This window comes from Scyliorhinus canicula, chromosome 26, assembly GCF_902713615.1.
Source record: "Scyliorhinus canicula chromosome 26, sScyCan1.1, whole genome shotgun sequence".
NCBI classification, from domain to species: Eukaryota; Metazoa; Chordata; class Chondrichthyes; order Carcharhiniformes; family Scyliorhinidae; genus Scyliorhinus; species Scyliorhinus canicula.
Window position 1 is genome coordinate 7,527,333 of NC_052171.1, and position 19,583 is coordinate 7,546,915.

The following is a 19,583-nucleotide window of genomic DNA, read 5'->3' on the forward strand; positions in this document are numbered from 1 at the left end:
TGGTTAGCACTGCTGCTTCACAGCTCCAGGGTCACGGGTTCGATTCCTGGCTTGGGTCACTGTCTGTGCGGAATCTGCACCTTCTCCCCGTGTGTGCGTGGGTTTCCTCCGGGTGCTCCAGTTTCCTCCCACAGTCCAAAGATGTGCGGGTTAGGTGGATTGGCCGTGCTAAATTGCCCCTTAATTGGGAAAAATGAATTGGGTACCCTAAAGTTTAACAATGAAATATCTTGAATCCCGTCTCGCACGGAGACGACTCACCGCTCCACAATCCACGGCGTTGAAAGAGGGCGCCCCAAAGACGTTCTGAATCCACTCGGCCGGTGCCAACATCCCAATCCAGAGGAAAAGGTTCAGTCCGTCCTCCAGGAGGTAGAATCCCTCGGGCGACAGTGTGCGGGCTGTGCATCGCACCTCCCTCGGCACAGTCACCTGGTTCTCATTCAACCCGTGCTAGAGGCAGAGGAGGGGCGGGCAGGAAAGGGTTAATCAGCCGCTACATCATCACCTCCTCACCCACCCCCTCCCCCTCATCTCCCAAGGTGCAGCAGCACCCGCTTAGACTTAAGAGCACCTTCATTCCTCGGGAGAATAACCTCGGTGTGATTTTGTCAACGCTGCTGCACTGCTAACTTGTTCGATTGCCACGCGAAGCACAGTTTTACCCTTCTACCGATGACCAAGACCCCCCCCCCCCCCCCCCCCTCCCACCCCCAGCAATCAGGGCCCCCTTAAATATCGGGCGACGTTTCCCCTTCATTTATCCAACAATAATAACAATCGCTTATTGTCACGAGTCGGCTTCGAATGAAGTGACTGTGAAAAGCCCCTAGTCGCCACATTCCGGCGCCTGTTCGGGGAGGCCGGTACGGGAATTGAACCCGAGCTGCCGGCCTTGTTCTGCTGTGCAAGCCAGCTGTTTAGCCCACTGTGCTAAACCAGACCCTTGTTCATCTGGTTCATGGCGAGAGGCCCCTTTGGGCGTCGAGCCTGCCCCCCGAACCTGCCTCCCTACAGCACCGCACGCGCCCCACCATAAACTCTCTGCTCAAGGCCCGACATGGGAATCCTCTGCGAGTGGCTCCCAATCCCATGGGGGAGGGAACTGTTGCCAGCGCCTTTTGCGTCATACTCACGATGGGTAGAAGGCGGGGATAGAACAAGACGTTGGTTTCCGCGATGCCCATCGACATGACGAGCTGCCTGAGGTAGGCCCGGTCGTCGATGGAGACGCCGGGCCCCGGCAGCAGGACCTTGCTCTTTCTCAGGCAGTTCAAGTAGAGGGGTAAGACTTTCAGGAACTGTGGCATCACCAGCTGTTGGCGGCAAAGGGTTAGAATTAGCCCCCTCCTTGGAAAACTAAGCTTGCACGACGCAAATGGTCACCTCCTAGAGTCAGAGTCGCTGGTGTTCGGGGCTTCAGACCAGGCCCAACCTGTCCCCTAGCAACAGGCCTCAGGCTGGTCCCGTCAGGCAGCGGCCCCACACCAACTCCCTCCCCCGTCTCCGTGGGTTACTGCCTCGCCCCCCGGGGTCGTGAATTGCGTCCCGGGCGCGGGGGGGGGGGGGAGAGGGGTGACAGAATGTTCCAGAAGCAGGTCCCCTTGAACAAGGTCCAACGGTCGGACAGCAGGAACCCGGGTGAATTCAGACACGGGCGACAAGAGATTCGCTCCCAGCCGCTCGCCGCCCCGCGGCTTGTGTCTCCACGGGGAGGAAGGTTTCCGGGTCTCACCTGGCCCCTGGTGGGCGCGGAATGGGCACAGTGCTTCCGGTAAGAGGCTAACATCCGGGTCAGGTGGGTCACCAGCTGGTCTTGCACCCTCTTTGTGCCTTGGTCCAGCACGGCGCGATACGCTGCCAATGAAGAAGACAGAAGATTCCAGGTGAGGACACCAGAAATGGTTCGACGCTGAGAATTTAATCACTCGAATGCCCACCTTGCCCAGCCTTTTAAATCCCATTCCGGACATTTTTACAAGGAATAAATTTTGGAGAAAATGTGAAAAAATGACGCGGCCGTTGCTCAACGGGCGAAAGTTAGCTTCAATTTCCAGGGTCATCCTGAAGGCTTGGCGACCTGTCCCAGGCGGCCATGTTTTTTTTTGTTTGGGTGTTCCATTGGCAAGAGGGGAAAGCAGTGCAGGGTGACCCCCGACCTTCCTTCCCCTCCCACCCCCCCCCCCCCCCCCCCCACCCCCCAGTCCCCCATCCCGTTCCTGCACAGCGGCCCGGCACAGTTTCTGCCCTCCCCCCTCTCCGTTCCCTTTCACTTGGTGAATGCTTGGATCCACCCGCGCCCCCCCTCCCCCTCCCCCCCTCGGCCTTCGATATTCCAGGGATGACAGCCCTAATGTGTGGATTCTCTCCTCGGAATCCTTGGAATCTGGGTCTCGTTGGAGGAGGGGGAACAGCTCTATTGCCACCTCATTACTCTCGATAGAGCCCAGCTCAAGCCCCTCATCACTCGCTCATTGACTCTTACACCTGTCCCTCCCTGTGCAGGTCACTGAATGACGTCCAGATGTGGGCACCCTAGTCATCGGCAGCAGTGGTTAGCACTGTTGCTTCACAGCTCCAGGGTCCCAGGTTCGATTCCCGGCTTGGGGCTGTGCGGAGTCTGCACGTTCTTCCTGTGTCTCCGGGTGCTCCGGTTTCCTCCCACAGGACCCGAAAGATGTGCTGTTGGGTAAATTGTGCATTCTGAATTCTCCCTCTGTACCCGAACAGGCGCCGGAGTGTGGCGACGAGGGGATTTTCACAGTAACTTCATTGCAGTGTTAATGTAAGCCGACTTGTGATAATATTATTATTAGAATCCCTACAGTGCAGGAGGCCATCAGGCCCATCGAAGCTGCACTGACCTTTTTTTGGATGGAATTTTTTACAGAAAATATAAAACATAACGACAAACAATGAAATGCAACAAAATAACCCATAATAACTGTGACACCCCCAGACCGTACCGGCGCATGTATCACATCCCCCTCACCCCCCCAACCCCAATGAACAACAAAAGAACTTAAAAAATATTAAAATTAAATAAACAAACATAGTCATTGTCGGCCCCCCCCCCCTTTTCCCTCCCCTTTTCCCTCCCCGGGTTGCTGCTGCTGCTGTCCCCGTACCCTATCGTTGAGCCAGAAAGTCGAGAAAAGGTTGCCACCGCCTAAAGAACCCTTGTACCGACCCTCTCAGGGCGAATTTGACCTTCTCTAGCTTAATGAAACCCGCCATGTCATTGATCCAGGTCTCCACGCTTGGGGGCCTCGCATCCTTCCATTGTAGCAAGATCCTTCGCCGGGCTACTAGGGAGCAAAGGCCAGCACACCGGCATCTTTCGCCTCCTGCACTCCCGGCTCCACCCCAACCCCAAAAATCGCGAGTCCCCATCCTGGCTTGACCCTGGATCCCACCACCCTCGACACCGTCCTCGCCACCCCCTTCCAGAACTCCTCCAGTGCCGGGCATGCCCAGAACATATGGGTATGGTTCGCTGGACTCCCCGAGCACCTGACACACCTGTCTTCACCCCAAAGAACCTACTCATCCTCGTCCCAGTCATGTGGGCCCGGTGCAGCACCTTGAATTGGATGAGGCTAAGCCGCGCACACGAGGAGGAAGAATTAACCCTCTCCAGGGCATCAGCCCATGTCCCGTCTTCGATCTGTTCCCCCAGTTCCCCCTCCCACTTCGTTTTCAGCTCCTCTACTGACGCCTCCTCCGCCTCCTGCACAACCTTGTAGATATCAGATATCTTCCCCTCTCCGAACCAGACCCCCGAAAGCACCCTGTCGCTCACCCCCCTCGCGGGAAGCGAAGGGAATCCCTCCACCTGCCGCCTAGCAAATGCCTTTACCTGCAGATACCTGAACATGTTCCCCGGGGGGAGCCCAAATTTCTCCTCCAACTCCCCCAGGCTCGCAAACCTCCCATCAATAAACAGGTCCCTCAGCTGTCTGATGCCCGCTCTGTGCCAACCCTGAAATCCCCCATCAATGTTCCCCGGGACGAACCTATGGTTCCCCCTTAACGGAGCCTCCATCGAGCCCCCCACTTCTCCCCTATGTCTCCTCCACTGCCCCCAAATCTTGAGGGTAGCCGCCACCACCGGACTCGTGGTATACCTCGTAGGAGGGAGCGGCCACGGCGCCGTTACCAGGGCCCCCAGGCTTGTATCGCCACAGGACGCCCTCTCCATCCGTTTCCATGCTGCCCCCTCCCCCTCCATTACCCACTTGCGCACCATCGACACATTGGCCGCCCAATAATACCCCGAGAGATTGGGTAACGCCAGCCCCCCACCATCTCTACCCCGCTCCAAGAAGACCCTCTTCACCCTCGGGGTCCCATGCGCCCAAACAAAGCTCATGATGCTGCTAGTCACCCTTCTAAAAAAGGCCCTAGGGATAAAGATGGGCAAACACTGAAAAGGAACAAGAACCTCGGGAGAACCGTCATTTTGACGGACTGCACTCTACCCGCCAGCGATAGCGGCACCATGTCCCACCTTTTAAATTCCTCTTCCATCTGCTGCACCAGCCTGGTAAAATTAAGCTTATGGAGAGTCCCCCAACTCCTGGCCACCTGCACCCCCAGGTATCTGAAACTCTTCACTGCCCTCTTAAATGGGAGTCTCCCGATTCCCTCCTCCTGATCACCCGGGTGTACTACAAATACCTCACTCTTGCCTAAATTTAACTTATAGCCTGAGAAGCCCCCAAATTCCGCTAACAGCTCCATCACCCCCGGCATTCCCCCTTCTGGATCCGCCACATACAACAGCAGGTCGTCCGCATACAGCGATACACGATGTTCCTCCCCACCCCGCACCAGACCCCTCCATCTCCCTGACTCCCTCAACGCCATAGCCAAAGGTTCAATCGCCAGTGCAAAGAGCAAGGGGGACAGGGGGCACCCCTGCCTGGTCCCACGGTAGAGCCTAAAGTACTCCGATCTCCTTCCATTGGTAACTACACTCGCCATCGGAGCCGCGTAGAGCAGCCTCACCCATTTGATGAATCCCTCCCCGAATCCGAACCGCTCCAGCACCTCCCACAGGTACCCCCACTCAACTCTATGCACTGACCTTCTTAAGGAGCACCCCACCCAAGCCTATGCCCGTCCCTCCCATTTCCCCACCCACCCTTTTTGGACACTGAGGGGCAATTTATCATGGCCAATTCACTGAACCAGCACATCTTTGGACTGTGGGAGGAAACCGGAGCACCCGGAGGAAATTTACATCCCAGTCAAAATTACGTCCCAGTCATTACCCCCACTCACCAGTCTTGGCAAAGTAGTTCAACAGTGTTTCGGCCTGCGAGCTCCTGAATGTCTCGATCAGCTGGCTGGAGCAGTTCAGACTGGCGTTGTGGATCCGGAGTCTTCGATGCCCGCTGACCGTGTGGTACAAGAGCTCAAACTAGAGGCAAGGGGCAGCGAAAGTCAACTCGGTGTAAAGGGAGGAGCACCAAATTCATACACTCAAAATCCCTGTGGAATTATAACAGGTAATGTTAAGGGTGAATGAAATGTGTAGAGACAGCCACTCGAGGGAGCGAATCCTAGAAATATATAAGGGATGACCCTGAGACTTGTGGGACAGAAGGTTGGAGTAGGTGGTCGGAGCAGGATCTGAGCTGGGAAGACTTAAGATAGACAGCAAGCGGGTAGTTTAATCTGTCAGTAAGTTAAATGTAGATGAATGTGATGAGTATAGTTTCTGTGTGATCAATCACCTGTTTGTTTCTTCGGGATAAGTGGTGAATCCAGTCAGTGTTTTGTTGGTTTACAAGACACTTTGTTCTTTGATCAATACTACACATCAAAGCCAACCATATCGAGCAAGGCAGAGAACGACACGATACCCTCTCCTCGAAATTCCCCCCCCTCCCCGCCGAAATTCACACTCACCTAGATTCACAATCGCCTAGATTCACACTCGTGTAAATTCACATTCCCCCGGATTCACGCTCCCTCCGGATCACGCTCCCTCCGGATTCACGCTCCCTCCGGATTCACGCTCCCTCCGGATTCACGCTCCCTCCGGATTCACGCTGCCCCGGATTCACGCTCCCCCGGATTCACGCTCCCTCCGGATTCACGCTCCCTCCGGATTCACGCTCCCTCCGGATTCACGCTCACCCGGATTCACGCTCACCCGGATTCACATTCCCCTGGATTCACATTCCCTCCGGATTCACGCTCCCCCGGATTCACGCTCCCCCGGATTCACGCTCCCTCCGGATTCACGCTCCCCCGGATTCACGCTCCCTCCGGATTCACGCTCCCTCCGGATCACGCTCCCCCCGGATTCACGCTCCCTCCGGATTCACGCTCCCTCCGGATTCACGCTCCCTCCGGATCCACGCTCCCTCCGGATCACGCTCCCTCCGGATTCACGCTCCCTCCGGATTCACGCTCCCCCGGATTCACGCTCCCTCCGGATTCACGCTCCCCCGGATTCACGCTCCCTCCGGATTCACGCTCCCTCCGGATTCACGCTGCCCCGGATTCACGCTCACCTAGATTCTCACACACTCTCCCCCGAGTCACCCTCCCCCGAGTTCCCCCCTCACCCGAGTTCCCCCCTCACCCGAGTTCCCCCCTCACCCCAAGTCCCCCCTCTCCCCAGGTCCCCCTCTCCCCAGGTCCCCCCTCTCCCCAGGTCCCCTCTCTCCCCAGGTCCCCTCTCTCCCCAGGTCCCCCCCTCTCCCCAGGTCCCCCCTCTCCCCAGGTCCCCCCTCTCCCCAGGTCCCCCCCTCTCCCCAGGTCCCCCCCCCCTCTCCCCAGGTCCCCCCCCCTCTCCCCAGGTCCCCCCCCTCTCCCCAGGTCCCCCCCTCTCCCCAGGTCCCCCCCTCTCCCCAGGTCCCCCCCTCTCCCCAGGTCCCCCCCTCTCCCCAGGTCCCCCCCTCTCCCCGGGTCCCCCCTCTCCCCGGGTCCCCCTCTCCCCGGGTCCCCCTCTCCCCCGGGTCCCCCCCTCCCCCGAGTTCTCCCCCTCCCCCGAGTCCCTCCCCTCTCCCCAGGTCCCCCTTCACCCCGAGTCCACCCTCACCCCGGGTCCCCCTCACCCCGAGTCCCCCCCTCACCCCGAGTCCCCCCCTCACCCCGAGTCCCCCCCTCACCCCGAGTCCCCCCCTCACCCCGAGTCCCCCCCTCACCCCGAGTCCCCCCCTCTCCCCGAGTCCCCCCCTCTCCCCCAGTCCCCCCCTCTCCCCGAGTCCCCCCCTCTCCCCGAGTCCCCCCCTCACCCCGAGTCCCCCCCTCACCCCGAGTCCCCCCCTCACCCCGAGTCCCCCCCTCACCCCGAGTCCCCCCTCACCCCGAGTCCCCAGCACCAAAGTTCCCACTGTGTCCTAATGCTGATCGTGCACTCTATTGAGCTTGGTCGATGTTGCACTGTTCAGCTGTAAGGGCTCTTGGGGGCACAGGAGAACGATGAGCTGATAGGAGGGATAGGGCAAAGTTGAAAGTTTGCTTTGCTTTTCTGACCTGGATGTGGACGCCAACCTCCTGGCTCAGTTTGCCGTCGTGTTTGAACTCCACCACCACGGCCTTGTCGCTGTCGATCGCAGCCAGTTTCACCTCACTCCTGTTCTCCATGTGCAAGGAACCCAAATAATTGGCCACTCTGATGCCTGGAGCCAGACGAAAGTAAGGTTCAGAAGCGGCCTGCCCAGACCTCCGAAATAGGATCCCCGGGGATGGGTATGGGAGGACCGACTGACAGCCAAACACTTAGCCCAAGTGCGGCCCAAGTGATTAGTTGGCGACTGGAGAGGGAGAGCGTGGGCCTAAAGGGAGCCATGCTGTCTCCCACAGGCCCCAAAACCCCAGAGAAAACGGAGCTGGGAGCCAGACATCGGGGACAGGGGAACGTCGGCCTAGCAGAATTGAACTTGCAGCCGCCCCGCAGCTTTGTTGTGTCAAGGCCTAGGTAACTGTGGACGCTGATGCGAGCAGGAGCCATTGGCGATGAAGTGGGGAGGCTAAACTCGGAATAAATGTTGGAGTAAACATAAACAGGTAGGCCTTGATTTTTTAAACATTGGAATTTGGGTCTCCAGTCGCATCAGCTTCAGACGAAATGTTTGTCGTTCAAGTCTGAGGTAAAAAATAATATTTGAACATTGACAACAAAAGAGAAGACATTAAATACTGAAAGGGATGGAAGCTCGATGGGCTGAATGGCCTCACCATGTGTTGCTCCGACCCTATAAATACAGGCAGTTGTGATTTGGTGCTGTGAACTCTGGATTCTATGAACACAGGAGCTCTCCCAGGAGAATTAGTCACAATCTGGTGGGCTGGAATGTCCCTTGCTGTTTTATAATGAAGCGAGTTTGGACGGCCCGGTAGCGCAGTGGTTAGCACTGTTGCTTCACAGCGCCAGGGCCCCGGGTTCGATTCCCGGCTTGGGTCACTGTCTGCGCGGAGTCTGCACGTTCTCCCCCGTGTCTGCGTGGGTTTCCTCCGGGTGCTCCGGTTTCCTCCCACAAGTCCCGAAAGACGTGCTTTTCGAAAATCGGACATTCTGAATTCTCCCTCTGTGTATCCGAACAGGCGCCGGAATGTGGCGACGAGGGGATTTTCACAGTAACTTCATTGCAGTGTTAATGCAAGCCGAATTGTGACACTAATAAAGATTATTATTAGTAGCGAAGAAGTGCAGGACCAATTTTTGAATGGTGGCTTCTCCAGCTAGCCCCCTGGAGGAAGGATGGGACAAGATTGTTCCGGGTGTGAGGGGGAGGAAGGTTGAACTGAAACCCACCCCTACCCCTCGCGAGTCAGTTTTTAAGAGAAGTTTGGAGCGCAGAAGGCAAGCTGTTTGGAATGACGACATTCTGATTGAGTGGGGCAGGGGTCACCGAGCATGGAAGCCACGTTCCCCTTTGTTATTTTGTGTCACTGTAGCTCTTTGCGGTAAAGAATTCCACAGATTCATCCCCCTCTGAGGGAAGAAATTCCTCCTCGTCTCTGTCTGAAATGGACGCCCCCCCCCCCCCCCCTTACTCTGAGATTCTGCTCTCTAGTCCCAGACTCTCCCACAAGAGGAAACAACCTCTCAGCATCGACCCTTGTCAAACCCCCTGAGAATCCGCTATGTCTCAATAAGGTCGCCTCTCATTCGTCTAAACTCCAGTGAGAACAGGCCCCGGCCTACTCAACCTCCCCTCACAATAAAATCCCTCCCTACCCGGGAACAACCGTGTCAACCTTCTCCTTTCATAAGAGGAGCAGAATGAGGCCATTTGGCCCATCGAGCCTGCTCCGCCATTCGATCTTGGCTGATCTCATCCTGGCCTTAACTCCACCATCCTACCCGTTCTCCATGACCCTTCAACCCATTACTAATTAAAAATCTGTCTCATCTTTCCTTCGATAAGGAGACCCAAAACTGTTCACGGTGTACCAGTTGTGGTCTAACTCATGCCTTGTACAGTTTTAGCAAGGCTGAACTATTTTTATACTCCATTCCCTTTGAAGCAAAGGCAGACATTCCATTTGCCTTCCTAGTTACCTGTTGGATTTGCATGTGATTGATGCATGAGGATCCTTAAACTCCCCCGTGCTGCAACTTTCTGCAGTCTCTCTCCATTTTAATAATATTCAGCTTCTTTATTCTTCTTACCAAAGTGAATTACTCCCTTCATTACATTCCATCTGCTAAGTTTTTGCCCAGCACACACTTAATCTGTCCATAACCCTTTGTGGACTCCTTGTGTCATCCTCGCTCACCACTTACCTTCCCGCCTATCTTTGCATCATTCACACCTCGGGAAAGAAGGGGGGGGGGGGGGAGGTGAGAGATGAGGTGGTGGTCAGAGAGAGTGGACCTGGCAAAGTTAGGCTTTCTGACTCATTTTCCAAATGACGGATGAGGCGCGCAGCCCGTTAACGAGCGACGACGATTCGAGAGTGGGAATAAGCCAAGGTTTAGCAATTCGGTAAGGCCGTGCCTGAATATTGAGCGAGGAGGGGAGCGCGAGGGAGAGATTGGATTCCGCAGGTCTGAGGTCCAAGGAAGGACTTGGCGGACGAGTTTTTAACTCTTGTGAATGTTCATAAATCAGGGCGTGTACCTTTCCTAGTGTGAACCTTCATCTTGGCGTTGAACCCTATCACCTTTTGCACGTCCCTCTGAAAGTCAAACTGGAACTGCTCTGCATCTCTGTCAACCTGGTGATCAGATAGATAGATTATGAAGATATCAATCATTTATTGTGCCCCAGGAGGCTGTTACTGAATCCAGAATGGTTCTCTCTTGGCTCAGTCCTCGCATGCATTATGGGACCAATTTGAGCTCCGCCATCTTGTCCCCCGCCCCGTCAACACTTGAGCATGTTTCAGACAGATCTAATGGGTTACTCCAAATCTTCCGCATCCTTCAGAAGGTGTTCGCTTGTCTTGTCATTAATTGAGATTAAAAATATGAGTTCGGTCATAGTCACAAACAATAGAATGTTCTAGACGTTCTCCCAGCTATTGGTTCTCCCTGCGATAGTGGTTCCGTTACCAGACCAGTAATCCATTGGCCTGGACTAATATTGTTAGAATTATCCTGTTAGAATGTTCTAACTTTCTACGAGATCCCCTCTCACTCTAATGAATATAATCCTCACTGACTTAGTCTCTCCTCAGTCCCGCCATCCCAGGTAAACCTTCGCTGCCCTCCCTCCATCGCAAGAACATCCTTCCTCAGATAAGGACCCCAGAACTGCTCACAATGCTCCAGGTGTGGCCTCACCAATGCCTGATACAATTGCAGTAAAACATCCCTATTCCTCTACTCAAATCCTCTCGCTATGAAGGCCAACACACCATTTGCCTCCTTCACTAGGCCATAACAGATACAGGCGGGATTGTGCTGAAGCATACTGCTTAAGGAGGGAGCCGATTACCCTGAAGTTGCTGTAGTAGTAGAGGTCTCCTCCAGTCCTTAACGTCAGCAGTCCCAGAGAGGCCACGTCCACATACTGAGTGGGGAAGAGGAACAGGTCCACACAGCAACCTTGCTGCACGCACTGCTCGGCCAACGTCTGATAGTAGCTGCTCTGTGGCTGAAAGAGAGTCTAACAGAACAGACGGGCAAGCTCAGATCACCTTGAACTCTCAATTACATTCCAACAATCTGAAAATCCACGGCCTCTTGCGATGGCTGGAGGAATTTCCAATATATTACATTATGGGGGTATTTGATGCAGTAAGGGTCAAAAGCCTGGGTTGGTGTGTGTACGACTGCTGCGGTCACGTTTTTAAAATAAATAAAAATCCTGGTTTGAAAAGTTGGGAGCTCGGGGTGCAATTGAGGCACTGTAAAAAGCTGGGGCTGATGCAGTTTTGTTTGGATTCAGGGAGAGTCCCCGTGGAGTTCATTAGATTTCAGCTCGGTAAAACAATGTTATTCCTGGGAGGAGCCAAGATAGCAGGCATTTTGCAGAAAAGAAGCTCAGTTGAAGGTTAACTGAAGAGGTGAGCAGGAGTCAGTTAAATGCTATGTCTGCCGATAGATTAGCAGTTTATTCCCAAGCGGTTCAAGGAGGGTGTGAGCGGAAACAGGTTGGAACAGTTTGTGAAGCCATACAGCCAGAGTTTCTGCATGGTTCTGGTGGGAGTCAGATCTTTTCTTTAAGGCAGTGTGAAAAAATCTCTCTCTCTTAAAGAACATCTCTGTATAACGGATTTCCTGAGAGCTCATGGTATTTAAAGTGGATTAAGAGCTGAGATTTTTTTTGTTGTTTGAGTGGGAATAAAGATAACAATTAAGGGGTATTGTGTTCACTACATTGAGTAGCATTGTTTCAGCTATTTTTGAGTAAGCTATTTTTTTCTGCGATGTTAAAGATATTTAATACTGTGTTAGTAATAAAGTTTGTTTTGACATACCATACGCCTATTGTCAGTGAAATCACTCCTGGATCGAGGTATCCTTTTCTCACAGTCTTCCAAAATTAAAATAAAATATTCGGGTTTTTGTCCAGTACCCGAGCCACTGTTGGGATCTGCTCCGGGATCGTGATAGAATTGGGGGCTCGTCCGGGATTGCAGCACTCTGCTCTCTCTCAATGTCGGGGGCCACACTCCACAAAGTGAGCCCCCAATCTTGGCCGAGTGAAACCTCGGTTCACTTCCTCTCCATGCCCCACCCCCCCCCCCCCATTGCACATACCCAGCCCCACCCCAACTTTAGTAGGGATCCTGATCTCCGATTCGCTGACCTCCCGAACAGAGTGGCTGGTGGCTCCAATACCGCGCAGACTGCAGCGGCTCAAGTGGGTGGCTCACCACAAGCCTCTTGAGGTCCAATTCGCAATGGGCAACAAATGTCTGACTTGCCATTGAAGCCCCCCCCCCCCACAAACAAAGTAGGCTGGAATGATGCCAGTTCTGCGACAGCACTGACATTTTTTAAAGGCGCTGTCCTTTGAAGGATCCAAGATTGCCTTAAACTGCAAGATTCAGAAGGCGGATTGACAGGGTGGGTGTGGAGAAGATGAATCCTCTTGTAGGCGAATCTAGAATTAGGGGGTCACTGTTTAAAAATAAGAGGCCGCCCATCGAAAACGGAGATGGGGCGAAATCTTTTATCTCAGAGGCTCGTGAGTCTCTGGAACTCTCTCCCGAAAAGGAGGTGAAAGCAGAGGTGGATAGATTGTTGGGAATCAAAGGGCGTGAGAGGTTATCGGGGGGGGGGGGGGGGGTCGGCGGGATCTGAGGTTGCTATCAGGTCAGCTGTGATATTAAATGATGGGACAGACTTGAGGGGCTGAATGGCCTTCTGCTGCCCCCCCTTCCCACCCCCCCTCCCCCCCACCGGCCCTCTCGTCTGGAGCTGGACTCGGTTGGGACCAGGCAAAGCCTTCAGCCATCAATGTGGAAGCGGGGGTTCTGGTCACACTTTTCTCACCTGTTCCTTGTTGGTGTTGTCGTTGCGCTTCCTCAGCTCCCCCGGAGCCCTGGCGGTCGGCAGGGATGTGTGGAATAGGAAGAGTTTGCCCCAGCATCCGGCAGTCTAGCAGGACGAAGGGTGACGGTGTTATGTTATTCTCGAAGTCTGAATGAAGACTGTAGACTTGCAGTTAACACAAACACTTCATTGAAAGGGTTCGTTCTGCTTTCAGAGCTCAACTAGATGTAAAACAGTCAAGAGGTATGACCAGTCAAGCTAAGCTAAACTGCCTATGCTGAGCTGTCTCTGTCTGCTGCTGCTCACTAGCCCTGTGCTTCTCAAAGAGGCTGATCCTGCCTTGGGCTGGACCCTTTATACCCGTCTCTGATGCTGCCCTCTAGTGGTGCTGTGACTATTACATCTGTGCTGCAATCCCTGGTGTACATGCAAATGTATGTACAGATGTACAGATCACTACAAGTATCAGGTGGGCAGGCTTCAGTGTGTGCGCGCGTGCACACGTGTGTGCATGTGCGTGTGTATGTGCGTACATGTGTGTGTGTGTATACATGTGTTAAATTGCCCCTTCGTATCCAAAGATGTGCAGGTTGGGTAGAGTTACGGGCATGGGGAGGGAGATTGGGCCTTGGTAGGATGCTCTAAGTGGCAGGAATACGTGGTGGCGTCCGACAGCAGATCCAGCATCCAGCCGATTGCTTTCCGAGGACGAGCTGGTCTTTGTGAGGTGATCACCGAAGGCAATTGTCACTCAGCCCCAATCCGACAATGGCCAAGTGGCCGGTTAATTGGGCAGGGGAGAGTAAAGTCAGCCAGGACACGAGGGGAGCTCCCTGTTCCCATCAGATCCTCCCATGGAGTCTGACACAACGGGTGACATAAATGTTGGACCGCGAATGTTCCTATCCCCGACTCTGATCGCTCCACCGTTGGCAGCCGTACCTTCAGCTGCCGGGGATCCCAAACTCTGGTGTACCCCTCCACCCTGCGTACCTCGATTCCCTCGTGAAGACACTGCTCAAAACCAGCCTCTTTGACCAAGGTCGTGGCCGCCTGCCCTCATCTTATTTCTGTGGCTTCCCAGTGCTCCTGATTGTCCTGAAAAGACTCCGAGAATATCGGTGACGTGGGGAGCGAGAGGAAGATGGCGACGCAGATTGTGGAGCCTACGACAGTCCAAAGTTAAAATGCAAACGTGTTACCTGCAGCGCCTCCAGGCCTGCCTGGACGACTGGGCCAAAGAGAACGTCCCCCTCGAGACTGTCCGCAAACAACAACGGGATCTTGTCCAGTAAACTGGAACACAAGGAGCGGTGAGAGGGTGCGTTAAACTCTTGTGCATCAAAGCCAATCTATTTACCACGGCGCGCCAAACTTTTTTTCATGAATTTAGAGTACCCAATTCTTTTTGTTTTTCCCAATGAAGGGGCAATTTAGCCTGGCCAATCCACCTGCCCTGCACATATTTTTGGGTTGTGGGGGTGAGACCCACGGTTGATGTGCAGTGACCCGGGGGCTGGGATTGAACCCAGGAACCCGGGTCCTCAGTGCCGCCCAGAACCTGACGATGAGTGGGGACCTGCGCCTTCTCAATGCATTCTGGGTGGGGAATCGCTACGCATGCCGGCCTCCGGTTCGGTGAACTTTCAGGCCGCAAAGACGGGGTTTGTGGTTGTCCGTCGGTGCTGCACGGGAGGACGGGCGGCCCTTTGAAAAAGGCCGTCTAATCAATCCCGCTCCCTTGTCCTTTCCACGTGAGCCCAAAGGATTCTCCCCCTTCCAAACACTTGTCTCATTCTCTTTTGAAAATTATTGTGGAGGGTTGGGTACAGCCTGTAAAGGGCTGGGAACTAATTGTTGGGCGTCAGTGATCCGGTAAGGGGGGGGGGAGGGGGGCGTATTTCACGGTTGCACCAGATGCTCACGAGATGTGTAGCAGAGCAAAGCGGTCCACCTTCGGTACAAGGCATCATGGCAGTTAAAGGGAAGAGGCCGAGGCCGGGATTCTCCGTTTGCGGGATCGTCCGCGACTCCGGCAACGCACTCGCCCGCGGATTTCCCGATGGGTTCCATTGTGCTTACCTGTTGATCAGGACACTCGATTCCTTTGGGTTGACCAAAAAGCCATCGAGCAACGGCACGGTGACGTCGGCGACGTCTGTCGCAACCACCATCTGCGGCTGAATCAGCGACTCCTTCACGTTGTAGAAATGGAGCACCCTGTCGTAAGTGATGAACCCCACTCTCACCGCCGACTCCTCCGCCCCAGGCTCCCTGCCAAGCACAGACCTCCGTTAGATCACCCCCCCGTCTTCATTATTCAACAAAGAATTACTCCTCCTGAGCTTGGCAGAAATATCTTAGCGCGGGTTGGGGAATCTGACGGTTTAGAAGGAAAACCCAGTTCAATCCCAGTAAAAATCACTCATTCGGACACCAACAATACCAGAGATCCATTTTTTAAAAATTAATTCACGGGCTGTGGGCGTCGCTGGCTGGGCCCAGTGTTTATTTCCCATCCCTAATCGCCCCTTGAGAAGGTGGTGGGTGAGCCGCCATCTTGAGTCGCCGCAGTCCGTGTGGCGTAGGTACACCCACTATGCTGTTAGGGAGGGAGTTCCAGGATTTTGACCCAGCGACAGTGAAGGAACGGCCGATATATTTCCAAGTCGGGGCGGTGAGTGACTTGGAGGGGAACCTCCAGGTGGTGGGGTTCCCAGGTATCTGCTGCCCTTGTCCTTCTAGATGGTAGAGGCCGTGGGTTTGGAAGGTGCTGCCTAAGGAGCCTTGGTGAGTTGCTGCAGTGCATCTTGTAGATGGTACACACGGCTGCCACTGTGCGTCGGTGGGGGAGGGAGTGAATGTTTGTGGATGGGGTGCCGATCAAGCGGGGCTGCTTTGTCCAGGATGGTGTGGAGCTTCTTGAGTGTTGTTGGGAGCTGCACTCATCCAGGCAAGTGGAGAGTATTCCCTCACACTCCTGACTTGTGCCTTGCCACAGGGCTTGGGGTCAGGAGGTGAGTTACTCTCTGCAGGATTCACAGCCTCTGACCTCTGGTAGCCACATTTTAAGGTATAAAAGACCAGTTTGGACAGGTTTACTGATTTTCTTTTTTCGCTTTATGGGACTACAAAGGGTCGGTTAAATGAGCCATTTTCAAGTTGACAGCTCAACTTGTTCAATACCTCAAGGGTGTGAGACGCCTCTGAGAGGCCATACGTTCACGGAGAGTGCAATGATAGATCACGGAACAGATTCCTCCTGTGGAGCGCTCTGTCCGCGGAGGAGGCCGATATTCCCCGGAGTTTAGAAAAATGCGAGGCAGGTTCTTTGCAACGTGCAATTTTCTTCAGGGGCTTGGCCGGGTGCATGGTTTGAGAATGCTTCCCCAAGGTTGGCAGCTCTCCGGATCAGGAGGGCGGCCATTTTGACTGAGAGAATGAGGCATTTCCTCACCCGGAGTTGTGAATCTTTGGAATTCTCATCCCAGATGCTCAGGCCTTGAAACATCGAATCTACAATGCAGAGGGAGGCCATTTGGCCCTTCGAGTCTGCACCAACCCTCTGAAAGAACGCCCTACCTAGAACCACTCCCCCACCCTACCTAACCTGCACATCTTTGGACACAAAAGGGTCAATTTTTTATGGCCAATCCGCCTGACCTGCGCATCTTTGGACTGTGGGATTAAACCGGAGCACCCGGAGGAAACCCACGCAGACACAGGGAGAACGTGCAGACTCCGCACAGTCACCCGAGACCAGAACGGAAACCGGGGTCCCGTGAGGCAGCAGTGCTAACCACTGTGCTCGAGGCAGAGGTCAATCGGGGTTAAAGTTCCGTTTAGCTATCTGCTGCGCTGCTTGTCCAGATCTGTGCAGACACGGAGGAATCATCCCCTGGACACAGAGGACATCTTCTGTTGCTGTATTGGTTTAGCTCAATGGGCTAGACAGCTGGTGTGTAATGCAGAACAGGGCCCGCAGCGCGGGTTCAATTCCCGTACCAGCTTACCCGGAACAGGTGCCGGAATGTGGCGGCTAAGGGTTTTTCAACTTCCAACTTCATACTTGTGGCAATATAAGCAAATCATTATTATATTCTTGAATTGAACGAGCGTCAAACTTAAGGGACTCAACTCCTGAATTCCTGAATACCAGCCCCCCCCCCACCCCCAAAACCAAAGTCAGAACTCGCATCGAGTTCTGGGAGGTTAAGGTGATGAGGTCTGAGGAGAAACTAAATTGGTCGTAATACATTGGCAGCGACAGAGTGGAGTGTTTCGTGGTCATAGATAACTGCTTTAATATTTGATCAAATATTTAAACTGAACAAGTAAACATTTGAATACATGGCGTTGAGTTTAGCCACGGAAGTCACACACTTTTCATGGTTCATAGAATTTACAGTGCAGAAGGAGGCCATTCGGCCCATCGAGTCTGCACTGGCTCTCAGAAAGAGCACCCCACTTAAGCCCACACCTCAACTCTATTCCCCGCAACCCCCAGTAACCCCACCTAACCTTTTTTTGGACACTAAGGGCAATTTATCACGGCCAATCCGCCTAACCCGCACGTCTTTGGACTGTGGGAGGAAACCGGAGCACCCGGGGGAAACCCACGCACACACGGGGAGGACGTGCAGACTCCGCACAGACAGTGACCCAAGCCGGGAATCGAACCTGGGACCCTGGAGCTGTGAAGCAACTGTGCTAACCACTGTGCCGCCGTGCTGCCCACTATTTTGCTGTCCGATATACGGTCACAGCTGTGCTCTGAGGGAGGAAAAAACAGCTTTGGTATTTCCCGAATTTTCCTTTTGCCTTTTTCTTGTTCAAAGCGATCCACGTACAGTTCTGGTCGCCTCATTATAGAAAGGACGTGGGAGCTTTGGAACGGGTGCAGAGGAGATTTACCAGGATGTTGCCTGGTATGGAGGGAAAATCTTATGAGGAAAGGCTGATGGACTTGAGGTTGTTTTCGTTAGAGAGAAGAAGGTTAAGAGGTGACTTAATAGAGGCATACAAGATGATCAGAGGGTTAGATAGCGTGGACAGCGAGAGCCTTCTCCTGCGGATGGAGGTGGCTAGCACGAGGGGACATAGCCTTAAATTGAGGGGTAACAGATATAGGACAGAGGTCAGAGGTAGCTTTTTTACGCAAAGAGTGGTGAGGCCGTGGAATGCCCTACCTGCAACAGTAGTGAACTCGCCAACATTGAGGGCATTTAAAAGTTTATTGGATAAGCATATGGATGATAATGGCATAGTGTAGGTTAGATGGCCTTTAGTTTTTGACTTCCCATGTCGGTGCAACATCGTGGGCCGAAGGGCCTGTACTGCGCTGTATCGTTCTATGTTCTATGTTCACATATTGCTCAGCCCAAAGAGGAGTTGCACGACAGTCTGCCTGGAGGCTCCACCATCATTGCAATTCGGACAAGTGCCTACCTGGGTAAGTGCTGAACCACCTTCTTCAGCTCAGCGCAGATCAGCCCAAGTAACCCGCTCCTCACTGCATTGTAGGAAACATCGATCATAAAAATAAATCCAACACGACTCTGGCCTTGATTGTGCTGAGCAGAACACAAGGAGGGGGAGGAATTGCCAAGATTATATTTCCAACAGAAATGGCACTAAACGCAAGACTGTAGCATAAGAATACCCGATGACATAGCCTGTAAAATACACTCTGACTGCATTGTCTCATGTCGCCATATTGGCCGATTGTGTTGCTTGAGTGACTGTGCGTGGAGGCTTAGACTATTTTCTAAATGGGAAATGCTTCAGAAATCAGAAGCACAAAGGGACTTGGGAGTCCTTGTTCGATTCTCTTCAGGTTAACGTGGAAGTTCAGTCGGCAGTTAGGAAGGCAAATGCAATGTTAGTATTCATGTCGAGAGGGCTAGAATACAAGAGCAGGGATGTACTTCTGAGGCTGTATACGGCTCTGGTCAGACCCCATTTGGAGTATTGTGAGCAGTTTTGGGCCCCGTATCTAAGGAAGGATGTGCTGGCCTTGGAAAGGGTCCAGAGGAGGTTCACAAGAATGATCCCTGGAATGAAGAGCTTGTCGTATGAGGAACGGTTGAGGACTCTGGGTCTGTACTCGTTGGAGTTTAGAAGGATGAGGGGGGGATCTTATTGAAACTTACAGAATACTGCGAGGCCTGGATAGAGTGGACGTGGAGAGGATGTTTCCACTTGTAGGAAAAACTAGAACCAGAGGGGACCATCTCAGACTGAAGGGACGATCCTTTCAAACAGAGAGGAGGAGGAATTTCTTCAGCCAGAGGGTGGTGAATCTGTGGAACTCTTTGCCGCAGAAGGCTGTGGAGGCCAAATCACTGAGTGCCTTTAAGTCAGAGATAGATAGGTTCTTGATTAATAAGGGGATCAGGGGTTATGGGGAGAAGGCAGGAGAATGGGGATGAGAAACATATCAGCCATGATTGAAAGGCGGAGCAGACTCGATGGGCCGAGTGGCCTAATTCTGCTCCCATGTCACATGGTCTTGGTGAAATTCATGGCAACTCGGAAATTGTTGTCGGTGATTCCCTGCTCTGCTGCAGGAAGTGCTGCTGATACAAATCTCCACAGATAAAAATCGATTAGAAATCACTGAATTGACTCAAACCTTCACCTCTTGCACTATTTGTCTCGACGTTAAAGC

At 53.5% G+C, this 19,583-nt stretch overlaps 1 protein-coding gene across 4 annotated transcripts in view; it reads right to left on the bottom strand.

Annotated features, from left to right (window-relative positions):
* The window catches only part of LOC119957557 (protein transport protein Sec24C-like), a 40,257-nt gene that overhangs the window by 3,142 nt on the left and 17,532 nt on the right, over positions 1–19,583 (bottom strand). For all 4 annotated transcript variants that reach the window (XM_038785709.1, XM_038785707.1, XM_038785706.1 and 1 more), the window contains exons 10-20: positions 18,362–18,486; positions 14,996–15,187; positions 14,116–14,209; positions 12,914–13,018; positions 10,908–11,078; positions 10,089–10,185; positions 7,495–7,640; positions 5,287–5,425; positions 1,736–1,857; positions 1,137–1,316; positions 262–453 (exon numbers count right to left, since the gene is read on the bottom strand). In XM_038785709.1, the coding sequence (XP_038641637.1) occupies positions 262–453; positions 1,137–1,316; positions 1,736–1,857; positions 5,287–5,425; positions 7,495–7,640; positions 10,089–10,185; positions 10,908–11,078; positions 12,914–13,018; positions 14,116–14,209; positions 14,996–15,187; positions 18,362–18,486 (1,563 nt within the window). The remainder of the gene's footprint in view (positions 1–261; positions 454–1,136; positions 1,317–1,735; positions 1,858–5,286; positions 5,426–7,494; positions 7,641–10,088; positions 10,186–10,907; positions 11,079–12,913; positions 13,019–14,115; positions 14,210–14,995; positions 15,188–18,361; positions 18,487–19,583) is intronic.